The 24,453-nt window shown below is 39.1% G+C and overlaps 1 protein-coding gene across 4 annotated transcripts in view; it reads left to right on the top strand.

Annotated features, from left to right (window-relative positions):
* The window catches only part of LOC144005810 (roundabout homolog 1-like), a 112,772-nt gene that overhangs the window by 38,534 nt on the left and 49,785 nt on the right, over window positions 1-24,453 (top strand). For all 4 annotated transcript variants that reach the window (XM_077504174.1, XM_077504172.1, XM_077504173.1 and 1 more), the window contains one exon: window positions 9,585-9,911. In XM_077504174.1, coding sequence (XP_077360300.1) covers window positions 9,585-9,911 — 327 coding nt within the window. The remainder of the gene's footprint in view (window positions 1-9,584; window positions 9,912-24,453) is intronic.

Below are 24,453 nucleotides of genomic sequence, written 5' to 3'. Positions count from 1 at the left end.
GTTGATCTCCTTTGCTTTGCTGCCATCTGCTGGCCGTTTGTGTAATAACTACCATTTCTGCAACCATTCTTTGCAGTTGAGAGGCTGCATCAAAGCCTTCTGTATGCTCTAGCATAAAAAACAAACAAACAAAAAACGTATAAATACGTCTTTGGGACACTTAGAACATACAAAAAACATATTTATACGTTATTGGGAGTAAATGAGTTAATGGCAATTTTCTACGATACTCTCTACTTGTTCATAAAATCCACATGTCGAAGAAATGTCATACTGTATTTTGTTACAGTATATAATGACGTAAAGAAATATAGGTGACATTTATATTTGTGCTATGTCACACTATTGATGGATTTGCTTTACACAAATGGAAAGTTATTGTTCATATGTAAAGTACGGTGTGCTCAAAAAATCGATAAGGAAAAATATCGTTGCAGACCGCTCGACAATACAGGGAGTCCTCGAGTTTCGTCGTTTCGCCTGTGCCTCGTTCGTAGCACCTTCGTTTTCGTCAAATTCCCTCAATAATCACGGCAGTTTGAATTAGCTCCACTCTGCCATCCGTCAGCAATGAATGTCCGTGCGGGAACACAAAATATTGGTTCCGTCTCTTCTGGGTCGCGCAAATATGTGGTTTTTTTTAAATTATTGTACAAAATATTTTCGGTGAAATTCGGGTAAAATCACCAGCATAGGAACGGAACACAGCCGTAACTCGAGGACTCCCTGTACACAAATCGATACAGAGGCGTCAGAATCACAATTCATTCGTTCAGAAACGTTTTCAGGCGCATCTCTGAAAACTGTTCCTATTGCTATGCAGTGCACATACATTTCGACCCAGCACGGTGCTGGCGGCAAACCGGAAGCGTTGCTAACATTAGAAGAAGGAAACATTTTTTCTATCCGACATGCTACAAATATTATTTGGGTATACATATGACTGTTTTCATAAAAGTGTATGTAAAGTAACATTTTAAATAAAAACACCTTGAAGGTTGGGATCCATTTGTATCGCGATACGTATTGAATTGTATCGTACCGTTGTCGGCAATATATAGTGTCCAGTATATGTGCTACTCACAAAAGTGATGCAATACATTTTCCTTACTAATAACAACAGCAAACAAACACCTGGGCCACTTCACTGTCTGCTATCTTCACCGGAAGTCTGACTTTTAGCTCTGCCTGAGTAAAAACGAATGACGAAAACAGAGACTGGACTTTCCATTGTACATTTAATGGAGTGAGGAGAAGCATGTCGGGTTTGCTGCTGTACTGCTGGCAGTAGTGAACAGCAGGAGGTTAGCAGTTAACACCCCCCACATATCTTGTTTGTCCATAACGGCAAAGGAATCGTGAAGGTACTGTATATAATTTGTACGTACAAAACATTCTTGATGGATTGATTCTGTTCTTTAAGTATCCCGTTGACCTAGTTGGCTCAGATTTTTATCACGTACCAGCAGTGTTCTCGTCTGATTCTGCCCTGGGGACTTAATTGCATGTTACCTTCCCGCTGAACATTTAACAGATGGCAACATAAGTATTTTATTCCTTCCTATTTTCCCCCGGTAATAATTTTTGTATTAACAACATGGTGAAAAAGACGAATCAGTTGTTTCAGGGTGTTGTGCATCTGTGTTTATGTTTCAGAAAGTTGCTTTTGATTTATGTTTTGAAACGTTTTTAACTCATTCACTCCCAGCTATTTTCACAGAAGCAGTCCCGTTCGCTCCCGGCTGTTTTACTGGATTTTGACTGATTTTGCAAGGCCCACAGAATATTGTGTTCAATTGCTATAAAAGCATGGAACCTATCAAAAGAAAGATTAAAGTCTCTTCTTTCATCAGGAAAAAAAAAGTATGTTTCTATCTGTTTCTGTTTTGCAGAAATTAGCATTAGAAGAGAGCTAAGTTTCATCAGTTTTCACAAATTATTTAAAATTGTAAGTAATTGAGCTTTTTTTCTAGATGGCCCTGGTTGATCTCCTTTGCTCTGTTGCCACCTGCTGGTTGTTTGTGTAATGACTACCATTTCTGCAACCGTTCTTTGCAGTTGAGAGGCTGAATCAAAGCCTTCTGTATGCTCTAGCATAAAAAAAACAAAAACAAAAAAAACGTATAAATACGTCTTTGGGACACTTAGAACATAAAAAACGTATTTACACGTTATTGTGAGCAAATGAGTTAAGAAGATACAATTGATGTTTTTAAACCACTATGTTTTGACAATAGAAATGTCTACACATTGGGATTAATTCCCCCTTTTTGGCAGTTGTTCAATCTGCAGTACGCACATCTTGCACATTATTCGTGCTCGCATATTCCCTTGGTTTGCTTGCCCCTCAACATCTGGCTTTGCAGTACAGCAATGGGAGTTGTTATCATGTCCATGACCTTGACTTTCATCTCCAGGGACGTTTTTATTGGCTATTGTGCTGTTAGAAGTCTACATGCCAGGGAGGAGAGAAATATTGATAAAGCAAGATTAAAAAAGCCCTTCCATAAATGCAATTTTGGGAGGATCAAATGTTGTGGAAAAGCACATCTGCAGACGCGTCTTCCCGGTCACACTGAAACACAGAAACACATTCCTTGCCTTGGATATTTGTGAATGACAGTGTTTAATTGTTCCACTTAATTGTAGTTTATACAACCTGGGAAAGAATTTCGGGAATTTATTGGCTTCCCTTTCTTTTGCTTCACGAGTGAATGTCTCCAAGGTTTGAGTAAAGCAACAAGTTCACTTTAGTACAATATGTTTATTTCTCCCCTTTGTTGAACGGTGCGGAAATGCATTTATTAATGTTCATCACAGCACAGGGCACGACTGTTAAATAGAGACTCGCTCTGCCCACAGGCGAGAAAATTTGCCTTGCAGCGTCTCTCAGGATCAATATACATCACTTGTTTATTCAACACTGAAGCCCAAGTGTAACAACATGTTAAGATTTTCCAAAGGATTTGGTGTTGGACGTGACCCGGGAGAAGCAGAGCCAGTCCAAGTGCCCTCCGGCTGTGGATTTATCCTTATTAAGCTTTACAGTGGTTTCAGTCTCCTCGACAGAATCCCCTGACGTAATCTTAAAAGTCTCATTGTGTCAGACGTCACTCAAACAACATTTTTGAGTTCAAATCTGCAGTCGCGGGACTTTATTTTTAACTCGACATTAGGGCCGCCACACATGCATTTAGAAGTTGTTCGTCTGCTGCATTTATCATTTTTTTGGGTTGTTCAGCAGCAGGGTGTACTGCGGTTACTGGTATTTTTTTTTTTATTGATTTACTTTTGCCTTTCACAATGGTTTCAATATGATTTGGAAATGGGGTTAAGCAATATTATTTTGATCAATTCAATTCAATTGTCAATACTTGCAATATAAACTGATACCAGTATTAGCCGCCCTCTTGTAGCCGATGAATAGACAATTGCTGTTAATTTCATTCTATATGAACTCATTCACTCCCAAAAACGTATTTATACGTTTTTTAGGTTTTTCTATGCTAGAGTTTTTGTATGAAGGTTTTGATGCGGTTTCTGACCTGAAGCGATGGTACTTGTTACAATAAAAAAACGGCCAGCAGGTGGCAGCAAAGTATAAGAGATCAACCAGGTCCATGTTGCAACAAGCTCTTTTTCCCAGTATTTTCAACAGGTTTGTGAATAATGATGAAACTTAGCTAATTCTAATGCTAATTGCTACAAAACATAAAAACCTAAAAAAAATATATACTGTACTTTTTTTTTTTTTCCCTGATGAAAGAGACACATTTTTTTTTTTGATAGCAATAGAACATGAAAATGGCTGGGAGTGAATGAGTTAAGGAATAAAGCATCTGTTAAGCAGTTGTGGTGATTGTGTGAGGCGATGTTATGTGCTGGGGTTGGATCCCAAAACGCAGACTCGACCAGAAACAACGGGAAGGCATCATGGATCCAGAGGCATGGTACAAAGCGAGCAGAGGAGCAGGTGGCCACATGGACAGATGAATAAATCGGCACCGACACACTTCTCTGTCAGACGTATATAGACAGCAAATGGATCTGATTGGCTGTGGCCAGACATGTGGCTAACAGGACTGACATGGAATTATCTGATTGGCTGTTGACCAGGTAAAGAGATTAACGATTCCTGACATCACATAGCTTCTGACTTCACATAGCTTCTTACCAGTTGAAACAAGTTGCTGTTACATGCTGATTGCATCAGACCCCAAACAAAGCACAGTTATGACCCAAACATAACCTAAGGTTGATGAGAACAGGTGGATATGAAAAGCTAACGAGTAGACGTGCATATTGTACACACAAAAACTTGACACAAAACTAAATCACATTTTTTTTTAAAATTAACAACAGTGTATTTATTGCCTTTTTTTAAATCACCATGGCGATGAGACAAAATAAGTAATTGCTTTGCTAGAACATCTCAGTGTTACTGTCAAAAATGTGCTTTTTGATCCAACTTTCATCTCCCCATAAAAAAAACAAACAAAAAAACAATTAAATTACTGTCCTCAGGCAAAAGTGTACAGTACGTTCTTAACAAGACATTGCTGTTACATTTATTGCGATTTCCTAAGAACCTTGGAAAAACCGCCCGGGTTTATTGGGCTGCCTGGTTTGAACTCCTCCGGGGTGGTACTCGAGTTCAGGTAATAATCCCATCGTGCCCCCGGGTGGGGATTTATCATTCCCACAACTGGGGCTCCGCTGCATATATTTTTCTGATCTGTAAGGTTTTAAGTCTCCGGCATTTTTCGAGTGCTCCTCTCAGAAAAAACCACCAGCTGTAAAACACTTAGTCTCCAAAGTTATTTTGGGCTATTGCACGCATCCGTGTCAGACAGCGTGTCTGAAGGGTTCGGCCTTGCGGGATTCTTCATTCGGGGCTGACAGCTTTTGTGACCTCAATGCAATAACTTCACTTTGGCTTGGGTGCAGTCATCATACTCTTCTTTCGATACTGTATGCGGTGTTATTCGCCAAGTTTCGACTGGGGTGGGCCCATCTGAGACCACCAACATGGTAGTAAATTACATTCACATTCATCCCGTGTTATTGCCATGATCTCAGTGCTCTTTTGCCTCCACCTTTTATCAGCTAATTTAGCGTCCTCCCGACAAACCGGAGTATTCACAAAAAAAAATAAAAAAATGTTACTTTTCTTGCCTTTCCCCGGAACTTCAAGCCAACATTGTTGCCTCGGGCATGACTGGCTGGAAAAGAAACAACTTACTGTATTTTGTAGTGTTGTTCCGATACCGTTTTTTAGCCCCCCGATACCGATACTGATACCCAGCTTCGCAGTATCGGCCGATACCGATACAATACCGATACTTACGTTTTTTTTTTTTTCCTCAACATGAAAAAGCTGTCTTGCTATTGGTTCAGAGCATTCAAGGGCCAATAGGATATCTTAGATCGGCATGCAGTGAACATATCACATACCAGTGAATGTCATGCACGAGCAAGACACAAGATGCTGCATCCAAAATCCTATATTAGCATTGGAATTAATGGTATCGGCATGTTACTTGTGAGTAGTCACCGATACCGATACCACTGTTTTTATGCAGTATCGGCACCTCTGCCGATACCAGTATCGGTATCGGAACAACACTAGTATTTTGTACGGGCACAGGTGTTACAAATGACCTTAGTTGTATGTACATACTCAATTGTGCATCTGCGTGCATGTTTTTGCATACTGATTTTGCCTCTGGCTGCTGGCCCTTTACAGATAAGGCCTGATCTTGTGAGGCCCCACTTGTGGCCGGCTGATATTGCCCGTCTGTGTAGCCAGAGAGCTTAAGGGAGCTGCTAAGACCCACAGGCAAGCAGCCCAGCACAATTAAGGACAAGAGAAAAAAGCATGTATGCCGTAAACAGGGACCACAGTGGTAGGACTCGTTTATTCCTTTGTTATAGCAGCGCAGGGGGAAAGGGGGAGGGGTTGTGGTAGCAAATGTAACAGGTGATACATTGCCAGGGGAACCTCATTCGGTTTGGCTTCTCCCATTCGAAAGCAAACGTTTTATTCTGTATTATTTTTTCCAGCTTCATCTGAGCCACATTCTCATTATAAGGATAAACTAATTTATACTTCATGGCTTAAGATTAACGTTTTAAAAGGTTTAACTAATGCACTGACATTTAGGGATGTAACGATAACGGCAATATCGTGATATCGCGATATTAAAACTGCCACGATATATCGTCGTTATCATGTCACGATATTAAAAGCAGCACATGTAAAAAAAAAATAAAGTCAAGTTGATTCCCATTTGTGCCGTTCTAGCACCCTCTGGTGGCAGTTTTTTTTTTTTTTTTTAAGTGCAGTTCAATTTTCACAAGGCATGTTTTGGCCCTTCTATGAAAGAGAACGTAATTTGTCGATATGTGGAGGAACTCAATGTGTGCTTGCATTAGTGCCTCAATATGTATATTATATTTATATATTTTTTATATTTTATATTTCTAATATTTTATATTTTTCATTGCTTTAATGTACAAAAACACTATTTTGTGTCTTTTTTTTACAATATTGTGACTTTTTTTTATATATTATGTATATATATTTTCTATATAATATTTATAATATTTTTTTATAACATTTTCCATTGCTTTAATGTACAAAAACAATATTTTGTGTGTGTGTTTTTTTTTTTTTTTTTTTTTTACAATATTGTAACCTTTTTTTTGTATCGCCAACCTCCCCGCAATATCGTGATAATTATCGTATCGTGATGTTTGGATATCGTTACATCCCGACTGACATTACTACGCATCTTTCCAGCACGGTTTGCCAGTCCTCTGACAGTAAATAATGAACTGTTATGAGCGAAACAAAGCAAACATTCAGGTTAATGGAGCACTTCATTTACCTCACAGCAAGATTGATTCAGGTTCACTTCTTGCATTGGGTTTTGTGGTATGGAGTCTGTATCTTCGTCTGTTTTTTTTTTATGGGTTCTCTAGGGCTTCCTCTCGAAAATATATTGTACGTGAGGTGAAGCTGCTCCTTGCTATGCAGTGCGCATACATTTGGACCAGGCATGGCGCTGGCAGTAAACTGTAAGCGCTGCTTACATTAGAAGAAAAAAAAAAATGGAATCCATCCATCTTTTTGAAATTCCATTGGTAGATATACAATTCATATCGGATGTATATCCACATTTGTTTTCTTATCAGAGGCTATTTAAATGACATGTTTTATTTTATTTCTGTAACACTAGCATGACCCATTTGGAACTGGGCCATGTGCAAAAAAAAAATCACTTGCCCCATGTTGTGTAAATTTAGCCCAAGAACCAGTCCTGTCCCTGGCAGGTGATAAGTCAAGAGTGCGCCCGGCATCTTGCTCTAAATTAACTGGCTGAATAGTATCTATGTGGACCAATTATTATTATTTTTTAAATATATTTGTTATAATCTCGCAAGCGGAAATTCAATTTACGCTGTAAGAATTTCTGCACAATTTTAGCGGCAGGGTGGATGAAATGCCTTGCTCAAAACCACCTTAATAGTAGCCACACTGCAAATTTAAGCTATCTAACCTAGACTTAAACACTTATATCAAGCCATAAAGTCTTATTGATCTTGTTATGAGAAATATTTACTATACAAGAGCAGAATTTCTAAGATTATTAATCTTGTTTTAAGAATATTTGTCTTTTATTTCTTACTTACAGGCTAACAGCTCTGTGGTCTGTTGTTAGCGTGTCTACCCTCAGACGCGGAGGTTGTGGGTTCAATCCCAGGCTGAGTCAAACCAAATGCAATTAAAAATGGTGCCATCTCCCTGCTTGACAGTCAACTTAAAGTAAAAATAAAGAGTGACACTTGACACTCTATTTCAGTAGTAATTTACATTTTTTAAAAAGATTACGTTTTTATGGCTTATTTTAAGATTTAATTTCCTTGATTTGTTGCTTAGAATAAGTGTTTTAAGCTCATTTTAAGATTAATATAGGGCTACACATTTTTCTTATTTCAAGAAATCTAAGTAAGTAAAATTATCTTACTGCACTGGCAGATAATTTCACTTGTTTCAAGTAAATTTACACTTTGGTAAGTGTATTTTATCTCATATTAAGCAGACGTGTTTTTGCAGTGCAATAAGCAAACTAATATTTCTTCAACAACAAGGTGCCATTATAACATGATCTTCCAGCAACAACACATTTTTAATAAATGCATTAATCAATACGTGCACTTGTTGTGGAAATAGTCGATTGACACATCAAAGTGTGGCATGCTGAAGGAAGACAACTTGGGGGGAATCAGCTAAAGTTGTACCCATGAAAATTGATTGCAATGTGACGTTTTCTTCACACATCTCGATAATCCTTCGTACTTGGGGAGGAAAAGTATTCGGTTTGTGTTTTTGGCATCGTTGGAGGATGGCTGGCTGAACTGTAGATGCCAAAGAGAAGAGCAGCAGGATTGACATCTTAACAGTGCCTCTTCTGAAGGATGAAAAGGTGATTTTACGGTTCGTAGTTCCGGTTGAACGAGTCAGACTGATTTAATGATCACGCTTGCTGTGGTGACCGAAAACCATCCATTCATTCAGTCATCCATCCGTTTCTTATACTGCTTATATTGTGTTCATTGGTTGAGTGATGAAGATTGGCAGACTTACAAATTGCCTGGCACGCTGAAGAAAAACAAAATCAACGAAATCACCCAACAACCTCAGAAAAAATAACCGCTTATTTATTCAACCCCAGTCATTGAAATGCAGCCTGAGGATTTCACATCGGCATTGTTTACTCATTCACAATGAATGCCTTGTGGGCTCCATCATCTGAAACCAAAGGAAAACACCTCATGAGCGACGTAGATTGTGTGGTAATTATGTTGTCAAAATAGATTATTGTTAATACTTGCACAACAACAATAATACGCCTTGTCTAATTCTTTGCCGTTTTCATTAGCGCATGCAAATTTTTCGAGTGGATCGTTTTCACTACTTCACCCCATCGTGTGCCGCTTAAACAGTACGGAAGCAACTTGAGACTTCATCAAGGCAAATCAAGGAAGGATTGGGTGTGCAGTTTTTTTTGTTTGTTTTTTTTTACAAAAATATCCTATTCTTTGCCAATGACATTCAAAAAACAGATTCACATCGTTCCCATTTCATATTCAAAACATTCAAATCATTCATTTCACAACATGCCAAAAATTCCCATTCACCAAAAGTTTTCTACATTTTTTTACTTCAAACCACGGCATTTTTTTTTTCAAAATTTCAAAATAAAATAAATAAATAACTTTTTTTTTTTTTGTGGCCAATTTCTACATCTTGACTGATTTGCACATTCAAACTTAAACTGTTATCCCTACTACAATTTTTTTTTTCAGAATTTCAAAATAAGAGCAAAAAATATTGCTTTTGTTTTTTTCCCCCCACTAATTTATATTTATTTTTTTTTAATTTTTTTTTAACCAATTCCAACTTTAAACTACGTCTGCACCGATTGATCGGTCGGCCAATTTATTGGCCCCGATTTCCTTAATTTTGGGAGGTCGATGATCGGTCGATCGCTTAACTGAGTTGTGGTCTTCCCCTGTAGGGTCTCGCCTTCGCCAGGAGGACTCACCTCCCCGCATCGTCGAGCACCCCTCCGACCTGATCGTGTCCAAGGGGGAGCCGGCCACCCTCAACTGTAAAGCGGAGGGCCGTCCACCGCCCACGGTGGAATGGTACAAGGACGGCGAGCGCGTCGAGACCGACCGGGACAACCTTCGCTCGCACCGCATGCTCTTGCCAAGCGGCTCGCTCTTCTTCCTGCGCATCGTGCACGGACGGAGGAGCAAGCCGGACGACGGCAGCTACGTGTGCGTGGCCCGCAACTATCTGGGCCAGGCAGTCAGTCACAATGCATCGCTGGAAGTAGCCAGTAAGTTTGGATGTTGTCTTTTTTTGTACGGTATATTGGTCTTAGGATCATTGATAAACAATGTGTAACACACTTCTGGATTGATACATCGACCACTCATTGAAAAACTCCACAAAACATATTGAAAAAATTATCTCAACCTATTGGTCCTATTTGAATCTTAATACTTCATCTAACAAGGCTTTTTTGACAATTCTGTGGGGAAATGTTGACATTTCACCAGGGATGGGCGAGTACCGATACCAGGTATCGGTATCGGGCCGATAACAGCCTTTTTTCCCCCCCAAGTACTCGAGTACTCGTGACGCAGACGAGTACAAGCGAAGGGAAGACGTTAAGTGAGTCCTCCTTGCCTGTAGCTGGCGCTAGCTTGCAGCAGTTTTTCACCAAAAATTCACCGGTTTGGAAATACTTAAAAATTGTGAATCTTAAACTAAAAGAGCATTTTTGTGTTATATTTTGAGCGTTAAGACTATTGAAGAGTGACTGTGCCGTTTTATTTTGTCAAAATTAAAGGAAATATATTTGTTTAAAAATATCTTTGTGATTTTTTTTTACTCGTCAAAATGTACTACTGGTACGGCAGTTGGTATCGGTATCGGTGAGTACTGAGGGTCTGAGTATCGGCATCGGTCTGAAAAAAAAGTGGTATCGAACATCCCTACATTTCACCCTTTCCCGTACTGGTCTCAAACCTGTTAGATCAGGGGTGTCGAACATAAGGCCCGCGGGCCGGATCAGGCCCGCAAAGGGGTTTAATCCGGCCTGCGAGATGATTTTGTAAAGTTAAAAAAATAAAAATAAATAAATAACATTGTAATGTCGGACTAATTAATCAGCCGGCCACAATCAAAATATATAAAATTTGTAATTTCACAAGCAGTCCTCAGACGAGCAATGCAACGTACGGGGGAAATGTCCTGGATGTCATTTTTTTTCACACAACTTAAAGTTATGGTTTGTTTCATTGTTCTTATTATTATTTTAAATCATAGACCAACATAAATGTGTTAAATACGACACAAATTCAATTACTGTTAACACAAATCGATATGACAAGGATTAGCGTCCTTATAACGTCATTAAATACGCCAGGCAATGCATTCTGGGAATGCATACAATATATATGCAAAACAGGTCGATTTAACACGTCCGGAACGTATACCGCGAAAGTGTTGCCGCGTTCCATTAGCATTTGTGTTATTCTTCGGAACAACATAATTACACTTGAGTTCTGTAATTTGGGGCTGGTCCACGAAAATCTGCGTATAAATGACGGTAATCGTATATAAGTTATATACCGTTATTTTACCGATGTGGCCCACTTGGTAATATATTTTTTCCCATGCGGCCCCTGAGCTAATATGAGTTTGACACCCCTGTGTTAGATGAATGGACACTAATTCAGAATTAGTAATTTTCACTCAAAAGCTAAAAAATATTGCACAAACTTTTCCAAAATGAGTAGGTGTCATATCCATTTAGATCGATAGATATTTAACCAACTGTTTTTCAAGTGTACCTGCGTGAAAGACGCATGCTAGCTCCGAAGGTGACTTTGTAGACGGAAAGACCCGGGAGGTGGCCGTGCAACACACCTGTCAGTCATGCAGCAGCTGTGCATCAGCTTTAGTCAACAATCCCTGCGTGTGTTCCTAACAGGTGACAGCGTCGACTTGCGGAGTCAAGCGTGCGCTGTTGCTTCCTCAACAGCTTTTTTTCCCTGCTGCATGTCGCAGGCAGGAATCTATCTGCCAGCCAAATGTGTTTGTGTGCGAATATGAATACGCACATTAGCAGCAGTGATGGAATGAAGCCTCGAGAGTCAGCAAGCAGGCAAAGGGCGAAATCTCTTACGACCATAAGAAAGGGAAAAAAAAAAACAGGTTCTTTTCAACTCTGGACTCACTTGAGAAACAACTAAAGCAAAGAATGCAATGAACAAATCAAGACTCTGCGATGAGATTTAACACTCGCAGGCCTTCGCATGCTTGAAAGCATCTCATTCTGTACCGTCTACCCCCCCCCCCCCCCCCCCTGATCTTCTCAGCTGTGTCAGCTCACACAGCTCTAATCACGCTTTGTCTCCGGGGCAAATATTTCACCGAGGTTTGAGAATAATAATACCGGTCTTGTATCAGTTTCCCCTTTTTGAATTATAATGAAAGCGAGGGTCAAACGGTATCAGGATAATGCTCGATCAGCTCTCCGACCCAGAGAAGCAAAGCCCCCAAAGGGTGAGAGTTCATTACTTCTGGAGTTCACTAAATTTACTGCCAGCTTCTAAAGGCTGAGCTAGAACACAAGGAAGGACTTGTTGAAGCTGCCCGGATGAGTTATGTCTCCTTGTCTGAGCCAGTTGAGGTCGCACAGGTTCACGGGTCACCATGGGACTGGGCAACACAAACACCTTTTAGTAAATTCTGCTGAGTTAAGGAGTTTTAAGAGGAGAGTGTGAATCAGTGTGGAATTAAAGTAGGAACTGACCCTGCTGTGTCCTCTGTCAATAGACAACTTGTCCGATTGTCATTTAGCTACGGCAGTGTTCAATATCGCATCTATTTTTTGCCATATTTTCCGCACTATAAGGCGCACCTCATTATAAGGCGCACCTTCAATAAATGACATATTTTAAAACTTTTTCCATATATAAGGCGCTACAGTAAAGGCTGGGGTTACGTTATGCATCCATTAGATGGTGCTGCGCTAAAGGGAACGTCAACAAAACAGTCAGATAGGTCAGTCAAACTTTATTAATAGATTAAAAACCAGCTTTCTGACAACTCCATTCACTCCCAAAATGGATAAACAGCTGTTTTATTATTTTCTCTGAGGTAAAGTATGACGGTTATTATAAAATGCAAGTAAATGAATGTGAAATATCGGGATACGTATCGCCTTGAAGATCAAGTATTGGGATACATATGTATCAATCAATCAGTCAATCAATCAATCAACTTTATTTATATAGCACCTTTCATACATTCAAAATTCAACTCAAAGTGCTGGACATCCATAATACAAGTTTTGTAAAAAAAATAAAAAATAAAAGAAAAAAAGAAAAAAAAAGAAAAAAAAAAAAGAAAAAAAAAAGAAACCCCCCACACCCCCACTCATGATCGTACCCACAGACACACCCAACAAACACATGAAAACCACAACATGGCGGGGCACAGAAGTACCCTGTAAGGAAAGGCACCCAGAAGGAGTTCATCCAGAGAAAACACTGGAGCTAAAAATGTAATAACTAGCAAATAAAAACATGTAAACACTAACCACTACGTATCGTATTGCGATACGTATCGTGAGGTTGGCGGCAATAACCCAGCCCTACTAAACGGAAACCAACCCGTGCTTATGCACAGCACAGTCAACACAGTCAAATTGAATTTTCCCTTTTGAAATGTCGGCCTCTGACAACCGGGGATGACGGCTGACAAAAGGCGGCGTACGAGTCTGACAGATGTAAAACACCGAGCGCGGGAAAGGAGCGAAAGAGGCAGACGGGCGGGGGGGGGGGGGGGGGGGGGGGGGGTGAAGTGTTGTCTTTCCTTCAAGGCACAGAAAGCGAAACTTGTTTGCAGAAAATCGAGGTGACGTGGTAAAGCCAGCGACAGATGTGGAATGTGCCCGTGCCTGAAGCATGACCACGGGCTTGAAAGTACACCAAAAACACACTGAAGGAACCCTCTCTCAAACTGGAATTGAATGAGTAAAGTGGGGGGGTGAAGACATATAACTCAGTTCCTAGCCTATAAATGTCACGGAAGACACTCAGCACATTTTTTCTGCCTACAGGGACCCGAGAGGACCCCGGGAAATGAACATATGTCCTATTGACCTCAGCCACTTGATTCAATCACAGAGAGCTTTATTGAGGTGAAAGCAAAGTCACAGCCTCTGTACTCGAAAGGTTATTGGATAGTAGACCTGTTTTTAGGTTCAGTAAGAGAGAGAAATAAATGCTATTCTTAAACTAATTGGACATTGCCATTTTGCTGGAAGAAAGGGTGGCTCATGGTAAGGATGAAGGTCAAGCCACGATTCTGCAGTACAGTAATGAGCTGCAAGGAAAGTCACCCTTCTCGCTATATGAATTCACTGCAAGTTAAGAAAGGTGCCTCATAAAAGTAATTTCTGTTATATATGTTTATTTTTTAGTCTCTTTCGAATGAAAGAATAAGCTTTTCAACCAAACTTAGAAAATCAAGTGAGAGCTTAATATTAACTCATTCACTCACAGCCATTTTCACAGAAGCAATCGCGTTCGCTCCCGGCTGTTTTACTGAATTTTGACCGATTTTGCAAGGCCCGCAAAATATTGTGTTCAATTGCTATAAAAACATGGATTAAAGTCTGTTCATTTCATCAGGAAAAAAAGTATGTTTGTATCTGTATCCATTTTGCAGCAATTAGCATTAGAAGAGAGCTAAGTTTCATCACTTTTCACAAATCTATTTAAAATTGTAAGTAATTGAGCTTTTTTTTCCTACATGGCCCTGGTTGATCTCCTTTGCTCTGCTGCCACCTGCTGGCCGTTTGTGTAATAACTACCATTTCTGCAACCGTTCTTTGCAGTTGAGAGGCTGCATCAAAGCCTTCTGTATGCTTTAGCATAAAAAACAAAAAAACGTATAAATACGTCTTTGGGACACTTAAAACATTTAAAAAAACGTATTTACACGTTATTGGGAACAAATGAGTAAAACAAGTTGCACCCAATCAAAAGTATCAATGAAGAGTTTACTTGTTAACAGCCAGAACACCCGACCGACGTCATCAATCCATCAATATTTCAAGCCGATTTTAACCGCACTTCTGTCATCGCTAATTTATTGCTTTTTTTTTTTTTTTTTTGGACCATCAGTTAAATTCACAGGTTCCTCAGTCCTTCACTCCGTCATTATTATTATCGTGATGAACTGAAATATTATTTTTTTTAAATCTATTTGATTAAAGGACGCAACCAGCTCAAATGACTTCAAGTATGAAAAATGTTATTTTCTTGCATTTTGCAGTTGTTCTTCTTCTCATAGTTTATTGGCAGAATTGACAAGATGGCTGCCTTCAACTGCAAAAGCCGAGTGTCAGTCCCAAGATATTAGCTTTGCAAAAGTAATCGTCTTCAATTCAATTCCATTTTTTTTATCCCAATATTTCAAAGTTTCCCGTCATTCGTTTTTCGTCAACAATATGGGTGTCCATCATTGGTGGACTGACGGACCTTCCATCAATATAGACGGGATTGTATCCATATACAGTATTGTCGCAATAAATGGGACTAGCCCAAACCAGAAAATTGTTTCATCTATATGTATATAGCAATCCAATCTTGGAAACTTCAAATCCCAAACATAATCATTGTAAAGATGCATGAGTGGGAAAAAAAAAAAAATGTCAGTCAAAACATTATTTAGTGCGTGTCCTCGTTGAATTTTAATGCCCAATTCCTTGTGCAATGTTTTCAAACATCAACTGCAGTTTATCTCTCATCTTTGAGTGACAGCCGCTCTTTCTGAAGGCATGCTGGAGCCATCTACAGAATTCTACTATCCTTATGTATACTCCTCAACATTCTAAACAAATCATGCCACGCTTTCAGAACAAGTCATAGCTCATCACATCCGAATTTTCAACCATTTTTATCTACATTCCATGTTTCCATGCTGCAGGAAAAAAAAAATAAAAATGGATGTGCATGTTTGGCTAACTGGAGATTTGCCCATAGGTGTAAAATGTGAGTGTGAATATTGAATGGCTGGATGGATGACTGTGGAATAGTACATTTAACACCTGGTGCTGTGTCGGGAGGCTGCTGACCAAACTGCTGTGCTGCCATGTGCCTGGCTGACTGTTCTCCGTTCGTCAATGAGCCCCTGAGGAGGGGCTTATAAATCAAACAGGAACACGGGCCAGGTGTTCCCAGTTAGTTAATGCGCTACAACCTGTGCAGAACACGGAGGGAGTCACACAATATCTAGGGCAGAGAAACCATACCTGTGTATTTATATTATTCATTTATTTTGACCTCCATATACCGTATTTTCCGCATTATAAGGCGCACCTTCAATGAATAACATATTTTAAAACTTTTCCATATATAAGGCACTACAGTAGAGGCTGGGGTTACGTTATGCATCCATTAGATGGTGCTGCGCCAAAAGGAATGTCAACAAAACAGTCAGATAGGTCAGTCAAACTTTATTAATAGGTTACAAACCAGCTTTCTGACAACTCCAAAATGAATAAACAGCCGTTTTATTATTTTCTCTGAGGTAAAGTATTAGTATTAGCTAGCGATCCAAGATGGCGGGATCTTCTGCGCATGCGCGTCACCGATCGTGCAGGGTCACCGATAGCGAGACCTGTTGCGGCTCAATATCGATCCATATATAAGGCGCACCGGATTATAAGGCGCATGGTCAGCTTTTGAAAAAAATTGAAGGCTTTTAGGTGCGCCTTATAGTGCGGAAAATACGGTACTCAATCATTGCAATGATTTTGAGTTTATTCTCATGTAAAATGACTACTTGCAGGTTTAAAAATCTCAGATTGCATGCAATTTATATTTGCACGCCCTCAAAGTAGCCTTTCGGTCTTCAAATGAAGGCAGGAGGAAAACACGGCGGTAATTAGGCGAACGCATTATGATGACGGACATGTTCACTGGAGTGAAGACGCTCTGTGAAGTGGATCATGGGATGTGCGTGGCTCAGTCAGACTGCGAGTTTGACAGCGTGTGGCGGGACCCCCGGCCCGCCTCCTCGTTCGCTCCTCTTTGATTGGAATCTTTCGGCGAGGCGGCGAAGAGAGAGGCGGATTCTTCGAGGTCAGGGTTCCCTCTATTGCTCGCCCCTCCATTAACTAATGACTTCCCACTTCAAATAGCTGTCACCGTCACCGACAACACCCTGCCTGTCGACTCTCTGGATAAATGCAATCAAACTCCTAAGTCGCCGTCAGAGTGTTATCTCTAAGAAAATGTCCGTTTCCCTCCAGACGGATGAGGAGCGATATCGTGTGATTGGCAAATGCACGTCCTTGATCCAAAAGGACTAACGCAGGAATTAGTTTTTATTTCGCATTGCTGGGAATTCTTGTTTCTAACATTGCAATGTGGTATGATCATTCAGCAAACGGTGCGCGCCAGATCCAGCTGGATTGTGTTTATTGTGTGGAGATCGTCATCCAAACAATTTTACTTGCTTGATCCACGATAAGTGTTTCCAAGAAGGCAGATTTGTGCCATTGGTGTCAGGACGTATGGGAAGAGTTTGTTTAGACTGGAGCTTAGTGAAAAGAGAGGATATGGAGGACATGAGAGCTTCTGACAAGGAACACATGGCTGTGCTATGTACAGCTAATAGAAAAGCAGGAGATTATTTGAGTCTGAGGCTTGCTCACCTTTCGATATTTTTCGTACGATATGGATTTTCTCAGTAACAATGTCGGGTTTTCACCTTCACATTTCACTCCAATCCACGACTCCTTGGAAGCACGCATGTTTTCGTTATACCAGAACTAGAACTACTTCCTGCTTCAGTGGCAGATAATCATGGGAAATGTAGTCCTTGTCGCCTAATGCTGTCATCAGATTGGACACGAGCTGAGCGTTTCCAAAGTGTATTGACTTGTTTCCTGTATAAATAAAGATGACTTGACTTGTTTATAGCTGTTAAAATGTCAACCAAGACACAATTTCAAAGCCAAAGTAATAACACAACCCTCGGTCACCAGATTGAGGAGCAATGTTCAAACTTTATTTCGACTCCTCCTTTTCGACGCTCAAAGCAACCCAAAGTAGTTGTACAGCAAACAAAAGGCACGATACAAGCTCGACATTGTCTGAAACTAGCATTATAGTGCTCAATCTATCAAATAAACATATGGTACAATTACCTTAAACAATTATATATACCGTATTTTCTGGGCGATAAATAACATACACCGGAGCGACTTATAGGCTTCATAAAAAAATATACCGGGCGGTATATAATTTGACAGAGAGCCACAAGAGGGCACTCTAGACTTGCACACCGAAATCTCCTACTTCTTTAACAATTAAATATTTAAACAGTAAGTGTTAGCTTACAAAGACAACTGACAACGACTGACCACAAATACCCCCCAAAAGAATTAATGTTATAACTTGCCTTCCAAGATGATGTAATGTCTATTTTTGGTCAAGTAGTTGATCAAATAAATTACCGTATTTTCCGCACTATAAGGCGCACCTAAAAGCTTTCAATTTTTTCAAAAGCTGACCATGCGCCTTATAATCAGGTTCGCCTTATATATGGATCAATATTGAGCCGCAACAGGTCTCGCTGTCAAGACGCTATCGGTGACCAAGCACGATCGGTGACGCGCATGTGCAGAAGATCCCGCCATCTTGGATCGCGAGCTAATACTAATACTTTACCTAAGAGAAAATAATAAAACTGATATTTATTAATTTTGGGAGTGAATGGAGTTGTCAGAAAGCGGGTTTGTAATCTATTAATAAAGTTTGACTGACCTATCTGACTTGTTTTGTTGACGTTCCCTTTAGCGCAGCACCATCTAATGGATGCATAACTTGACCCCAGCCTCTACTGTAGCGCCTGATATATGGAAAAAGTTTTAAAATAAGCCATTCATTGAAGGTGCGCCTTATAATGCGGTGCGCCTTATATATGGAAAAAGTTTGCAAATATGTCATACATTGAAGGTGCCCCTTATAGTGCGGTAAATACGGTACCTGTAAAAAATGTGACATATATGTTTTTTATCTACCTAATTATGCATTTTTGACCTAGTGTGACTTATACTGCGTAATATACGGTACAATGATTGACGAAGAAAATTGGGTTTATAATCCGGTGCGGTTTATGGTCCGAAAAATACGATACTTGCACAAGTAGATGATCCAAAAAGTATGAGAAATGTTGCATAACTCAGACATGAAACCGCATTCTTGTTGTTTGGCCGCTTTCATGGTCTTATTTTCAACTTGAGCTAATTTTGCATGGTGCGGTTTGGTTCCTCAGCATTGCTTTTGTTCTATTTGATTCACACATCTGCATGGCAATACATCTCAACATTGAATGCATATGTGGTAATGCAGATGCATGAATGTGTTCAAAGGCGTTCAAATGATTTACATGCGGGATAATTGAATTATACCATCTGCTAAAAGTGTGTGGCATACTGCTTTCTCTGGGAAAAGAGGCTCTCATTTTGCAAAAAAAATAAAAAATAAAAATGCTGTAGCCTTAAAAGGAAAACAAAATGGTGCCAAGTTGAGGTCTTTGTGAATGTAAAATGTGAAATTTGAAGCTGTTAATGGTTCCACAGTACACAGTCCCACATGCACAAAAGCCTCTCTTTGCCTTGTTGTAGTTTAAGTTTTTTTTTGCATGCGTTCCCTCCGTTCTTCTCTCTTTGTGCTGCTTATCTTTGGAGAACAAGTCGCTGACAAGGAGAGACAGGCGTTGCACGGTAGGAAAAAAAAAAGAGCCTGGTGGTTTCAATCCCACAAATGTCTGTCGAAGATAGATTTTAAGAGTCCCAAATTTGTGTGCTTCTGTGTGAGCAACGTTATCCTTGCTGAATCCCACTACTCCCTCTGCCAAATGCTATTCACAATCATTTGTTATGATTCGTGTAGTTTTTGTGTAATTGTTTGGAGAAAAAAACTGCTTGGATGAATCCAAAAATCTTCTTTTCCTCCCCCACATTGTGTTTGAAAGTCGGGACTAGTCAGAGTTCTCAAATTTGATCTTGCTCCAATAGAACATGCTGAGTCAGGTTACTCTAAAGTCGTATTGTCTCATTTTCTGATTTAGTGAGGCCAACTGTGCTTCCAAGAGGCCCACAAAAATGACACACTTACTTGGTTTTGGAGGCGTTTCAATCACATAAAATTAGTTTATAAGGAAAACACGTCACATCACTCACCAAATATTCTGCACAACATTCATAAATACTGAGGCTTTCAAAATGCTGGAATAGGTACAGATAACATTTTGGACAAAATTGTAAAAAATTAAATAAACCCTACATAAAGTAATCATACTTGGATTACTGTATTTTCCGCATTATAAGGCGCACCTTCAATGAATGGCATATTTGAAAACTTTTTCCATATATAAAGCGCTACAGTAGAGGCTGGGGTTACGTTATGCATCCATTAGATGGTGCTGCGCTAAAGGGAATGTCAACAAAACAGGTCAGTCAAACTTTATTAATAGATTACAAACCAGTTTTCTGACATCTCAATTCACTCCCAAAATGAATAAACAGCTGTTTTATTATTTTCTCTGAGGTAAAGTATTAGTATTAGCTAGCAATCCAAGATGGTGGAATCTTCTGCCCATGCTCATCACCGATCGTGTCTTGACAGTGAGACCTGTTGCGGCTCAATATTGATCCATATATAAGGCGCGCTGGATTATAAGGAGCATGGTCAGCTTTTGAAAAAATGGAAGGCTTCTAGGTTCGCTTTAAAAAATAAATACGGTACTTTCTAGCAACATATATTCTGTGTAAATTCCTTGTGTATGCTCTCAACAGCGAGTCAAATCCAACTATTTCTACTGATAACCGACTCTTGACAGACAGGAATCAGGATGCATAAAGCAGCCTCCAATAATTGAACTTTCCAGGCCCACATTTCAAACATTTCTTTAAACATATTCCACTGGCAATGTTCGCCAGATTAAAAGTGACAGTCACTTGCAGAAGACCGACTGACTGAACTTGTGTGGAAAATCAGAGCACATCAAATCTGTGAAGTTCGGTTTGAATGGTCAGACTCGAGGATACAGCTCATTGGCAAAGTACAGTAGTTTTCCGTTCTTAATATTAATGAAAGATAGCTAAAATACAATCATTAGGTTTGTCACTCTAAAAAAACAGGGAAGTGACACAGTTGACTGAATACTTGACAGAAGAGTATATACATATAAAATGTGCAGATATATGCTGTCTAGTTCCTCCTGCTTAACGTCAACACTGTCTTCTTTAATTGGCCGCATATACCGTATGTGAAGATTTATAACATGAAGCAACATACAGAACAAAGAGTGAGAAAGAGGAGTGGTTCCTCAGTGGAATCGTGAATAATGAGGGGGAACGTCTCCAAAGCAGCACCGCCATTACTGTTCCTGCGTGGTTGTCAACTCAGCCTCCCCTCTTTACTGCTTTTTTTTTTTTTTTTTTTCTCCCCTCATCCGCCTGTTTGCAGTGCATCGCTTCATCTTTCTCCCATGGGAATACCTCAGAATGTTTCAGACAGGATTGTGATGGAGCTTCTGTTTGGTGGATGATTTACCAAAAAATGCTCGCTGAAAGCTTTGCTGACCAGCGATGCGTTGCCCATTATTACATTGTCATCCCCTTAAACATAATAGGCTTTGTGGGCAAAATATATTTCACTATATGTTCAGGTAGATTTATTTTTAAGACTTGGATCTCAAGCGTGCATTTTGCTGCATATGTGGACAAAAAAATACATTCTTCATCGGTCTTATCTGCTTGTTTTCATATTTATTACTTTTAAGGGTCTTCACTGTCATGTCCACTTTGTAGAAGAAGCAAAGCATTTTTCCAGTAATTTTTACATGTGATTCGTGACACTCGCTGTGTTTGTCAAGAACAGTTTCACCCTATTCTATGCAATTATATATTTCAAACTCATGGTTTACAAAATATGTAAGTTAAAGAGTGAATTGAAAGATTTGAGATAAATGCTAAAACGTGCAAATACGATGTAGTAGCCTACTAAATTGTGGAGATGTAGCATAAAACAGTTTTTCATCATTTCAGTTACAGCATGCAATTAGCTAACTAGCTATATCTATATTCCACATTATGAAAATGCATCTTCCCTACTGGATTCGACAAATTTACAGAACAGCTCAGGTCACTATTTAAATAAGCAAGATCCTAGACCAGGGATGGTTTAAATAATGGTGGGGGCTACAATTTTTCATCAGCGCATTAGGACCACGCAATTCCCAACCTGATGTATGACAAAAATGACATTTTTAAGAAGGTCAAAATATTTATGTGTCTGTTATTTTCATAGAACCAATGTACAGCAGAGCATCGCCATATATTTTTGGGAAAGTTAAAAGTGCAGTTAGTTTTCTTTGGATTCATTTATCATTTAACTAATATGAATACAGTACTTTGTAATTTTCACGTTTTTTTCAATTTACTTCATCAACATTACACATACATTCAAATCTTAGCATTTAGCTATTAGCATTCCCACGCAATTTTTCAAGAAATTGCACTTTTTCTAGTATAGAATATATATATATATATATATATATATATATATATATATATATGTATAATTGTTGTTCTTCTTACAGCACTCCTAAAATTTCAAGTTAGTGGCTACAATTCCCATGGTAAACATGCTAGTCTGAATAGCTGACTTACATGTATATTCTCCATTCATTCCTCTTGGTGACTTAAAAATGTTAAATATGAATTATTAAAGAGACGGTACGTTTCATTTTGCACACAACCCTCCCCTCCCTTTCTGTTTGCACAATCCCACTATTTTCCCACTGAAAATCTTTTTCACTGTTCATCACAGACATCCCAAGGCTATTTCCAGGATATAACAATGCGGCACAACAAATAAATACAGCATGAGATTACGCTTCGCTAGCGGAAGCGGAGGATATACCCGAGAAGTGAATTAAAACCGGGAAACACTGAAGAGATCATTAAATTGATCTTCACGCTGATGTAGCCTGTAGCACTTCGGAATCATACGGTTAATCCCACCCAAACTCACATACACGAATACCAGGTAATGCGGCTCTAAATTTGATGTTTTTACATTTTTTCATACTGCATTCGGAAGATAAATCAGTGTCACTTGCACATTTGTTATCTTTAATACCAGCTGGTAAAGTAAATCAGGATGCTTTATTATCGTAACTGAGCCAATTGTATGGAATTTAACAACAAGCAAGTATGGATAATGTCCAATTGTAGCATAAAAATACATGTTCTATTTTATTTTGTTTCTAGGATTAAAATTAAATCCTTTAATATGTAGCAGTGTGCCACATGTTTTGCCTTGGGTACCAGTGTTGCCCATTTCAGGTATGATTTTAAATATCTAGCCTGACCAATGTTATATTTCTGACTATATTAAAACTCAGTTTTAAATGAACAGAAACTCATGACACTGATGGCACTGGAAGCATTTATTTCCAAAGAAAATGTGTGTCAAGACCACAGACTTATTTATGAGTGGACTAACCATGCCATTCTGTCTCTATGGCGAAAACGTGTATGACATACGGTTATACTAATAAGACTGTGAGAAACACTACATGCACATTTCATCTGTAAAAAACGTGAATTACAGAATCGGATGTGCGAAATGTGCAACAGTTTTTGAACATAATCCGTTCCAGAAGGCTGTTCCAAAAGCGAATTGTTCGAAATCCGAAACAATTTTTCCCATTATAATGAATGTAAATAATTTTAATCCGTTCCAAGTCTAAAAAAAACTTTTTCCAAGTTTTTTTTTTTTATATATATATATATTTTACACCATAAACTGCACTGTATACCGTTTACCATAAATAGAAAAGGGTAGAAATAGACACTTTTATTTTAATAGAAGATATCCTATCTAAAATGATGAAAAAAAACAAAAACAAAATGCACTTGCTTTCTTTGAACCCATGATTAGGGGCTAATACACGATGCAAAAAAAATTAAAAATACGCTCTGCTTTTTCTCCCGAGTGAGTCGCGTTCAGGTACGCTCGTCTTTTCTCAGTTTGGTCGAGAGACGATTTTTTGGACAAGTTCTGAGACATAAAATTCTCGAATTTTCTGGTCGGAAAACCGATTTGGTCGAGAACAGAAGCGTTCGAAAACCGAGGTTTGACTGTATTTGTTCCCCAACTACGGCAAAATATGTAGTAAGTGCCCACAAGTCGCTTTTCTGACATCACGTCCGCACTTAATTGGTTCTTTTCACAGTCATTTTGATCAGGTTTGCTCCGCCTCAGAAACATGCTCAGACTCACTTGCTGCTACAAAAAAAAAAAAAGTTATTCAGTTGACTTGGCTTAAGCTATATTATGTTATACGAAGTTTATACCCTAACAAGGTCTTCTCCAAGTGTTCTCTCAAAAAACTGAAAAATAAAGACAACACTTTGCCTCTCATTTGGAGAAATACTTGTCTGCCAAAACCAAACCCCACAAATTCAGGGACTGCAGAAGAAAAAGAAAACAAAACAAAAACCGCCAAGTAGGAAATAAACCCAGTAACTCAGAAGCAAAAATACGTCTAGCGCCACTACAAAAATAAATACAATTTAAGATTTGTAATCATATGCTCATATGTTAATAGTTATTTTCAGTGAGGAAACAAAACAGGAATTTTTGGCAGCGTTGACAGTCACATTGAACTTGTCCTCGTTTTCACGCTTTAACTTTCATTTTAATGAAAGTCAGCCCCATGAATGATGACAAACCACAAAATAAAAATTCAGAAGAAATGTTTGCTCTTTCGAG

The sequence above is a fragment of the Festucalex cinctus genome, chromosome 18, assembly GCF_051991245.1.
Source record: "Festucalex cinctus isolate MCC-2025b chromosome 18, RoL_Fcin_1.0, whole genome shotgun sequence".
Classification (NCBI taxonomy): Eukaryota; Metazoa; Chordata; class Actinopteri; order Syngnathiformes; family Syngnathidae; genus Festucalex; species Festucalex cinctus.
This window is presented reverse-complemented; position numbering and strand designations above follow the sequence as displayed.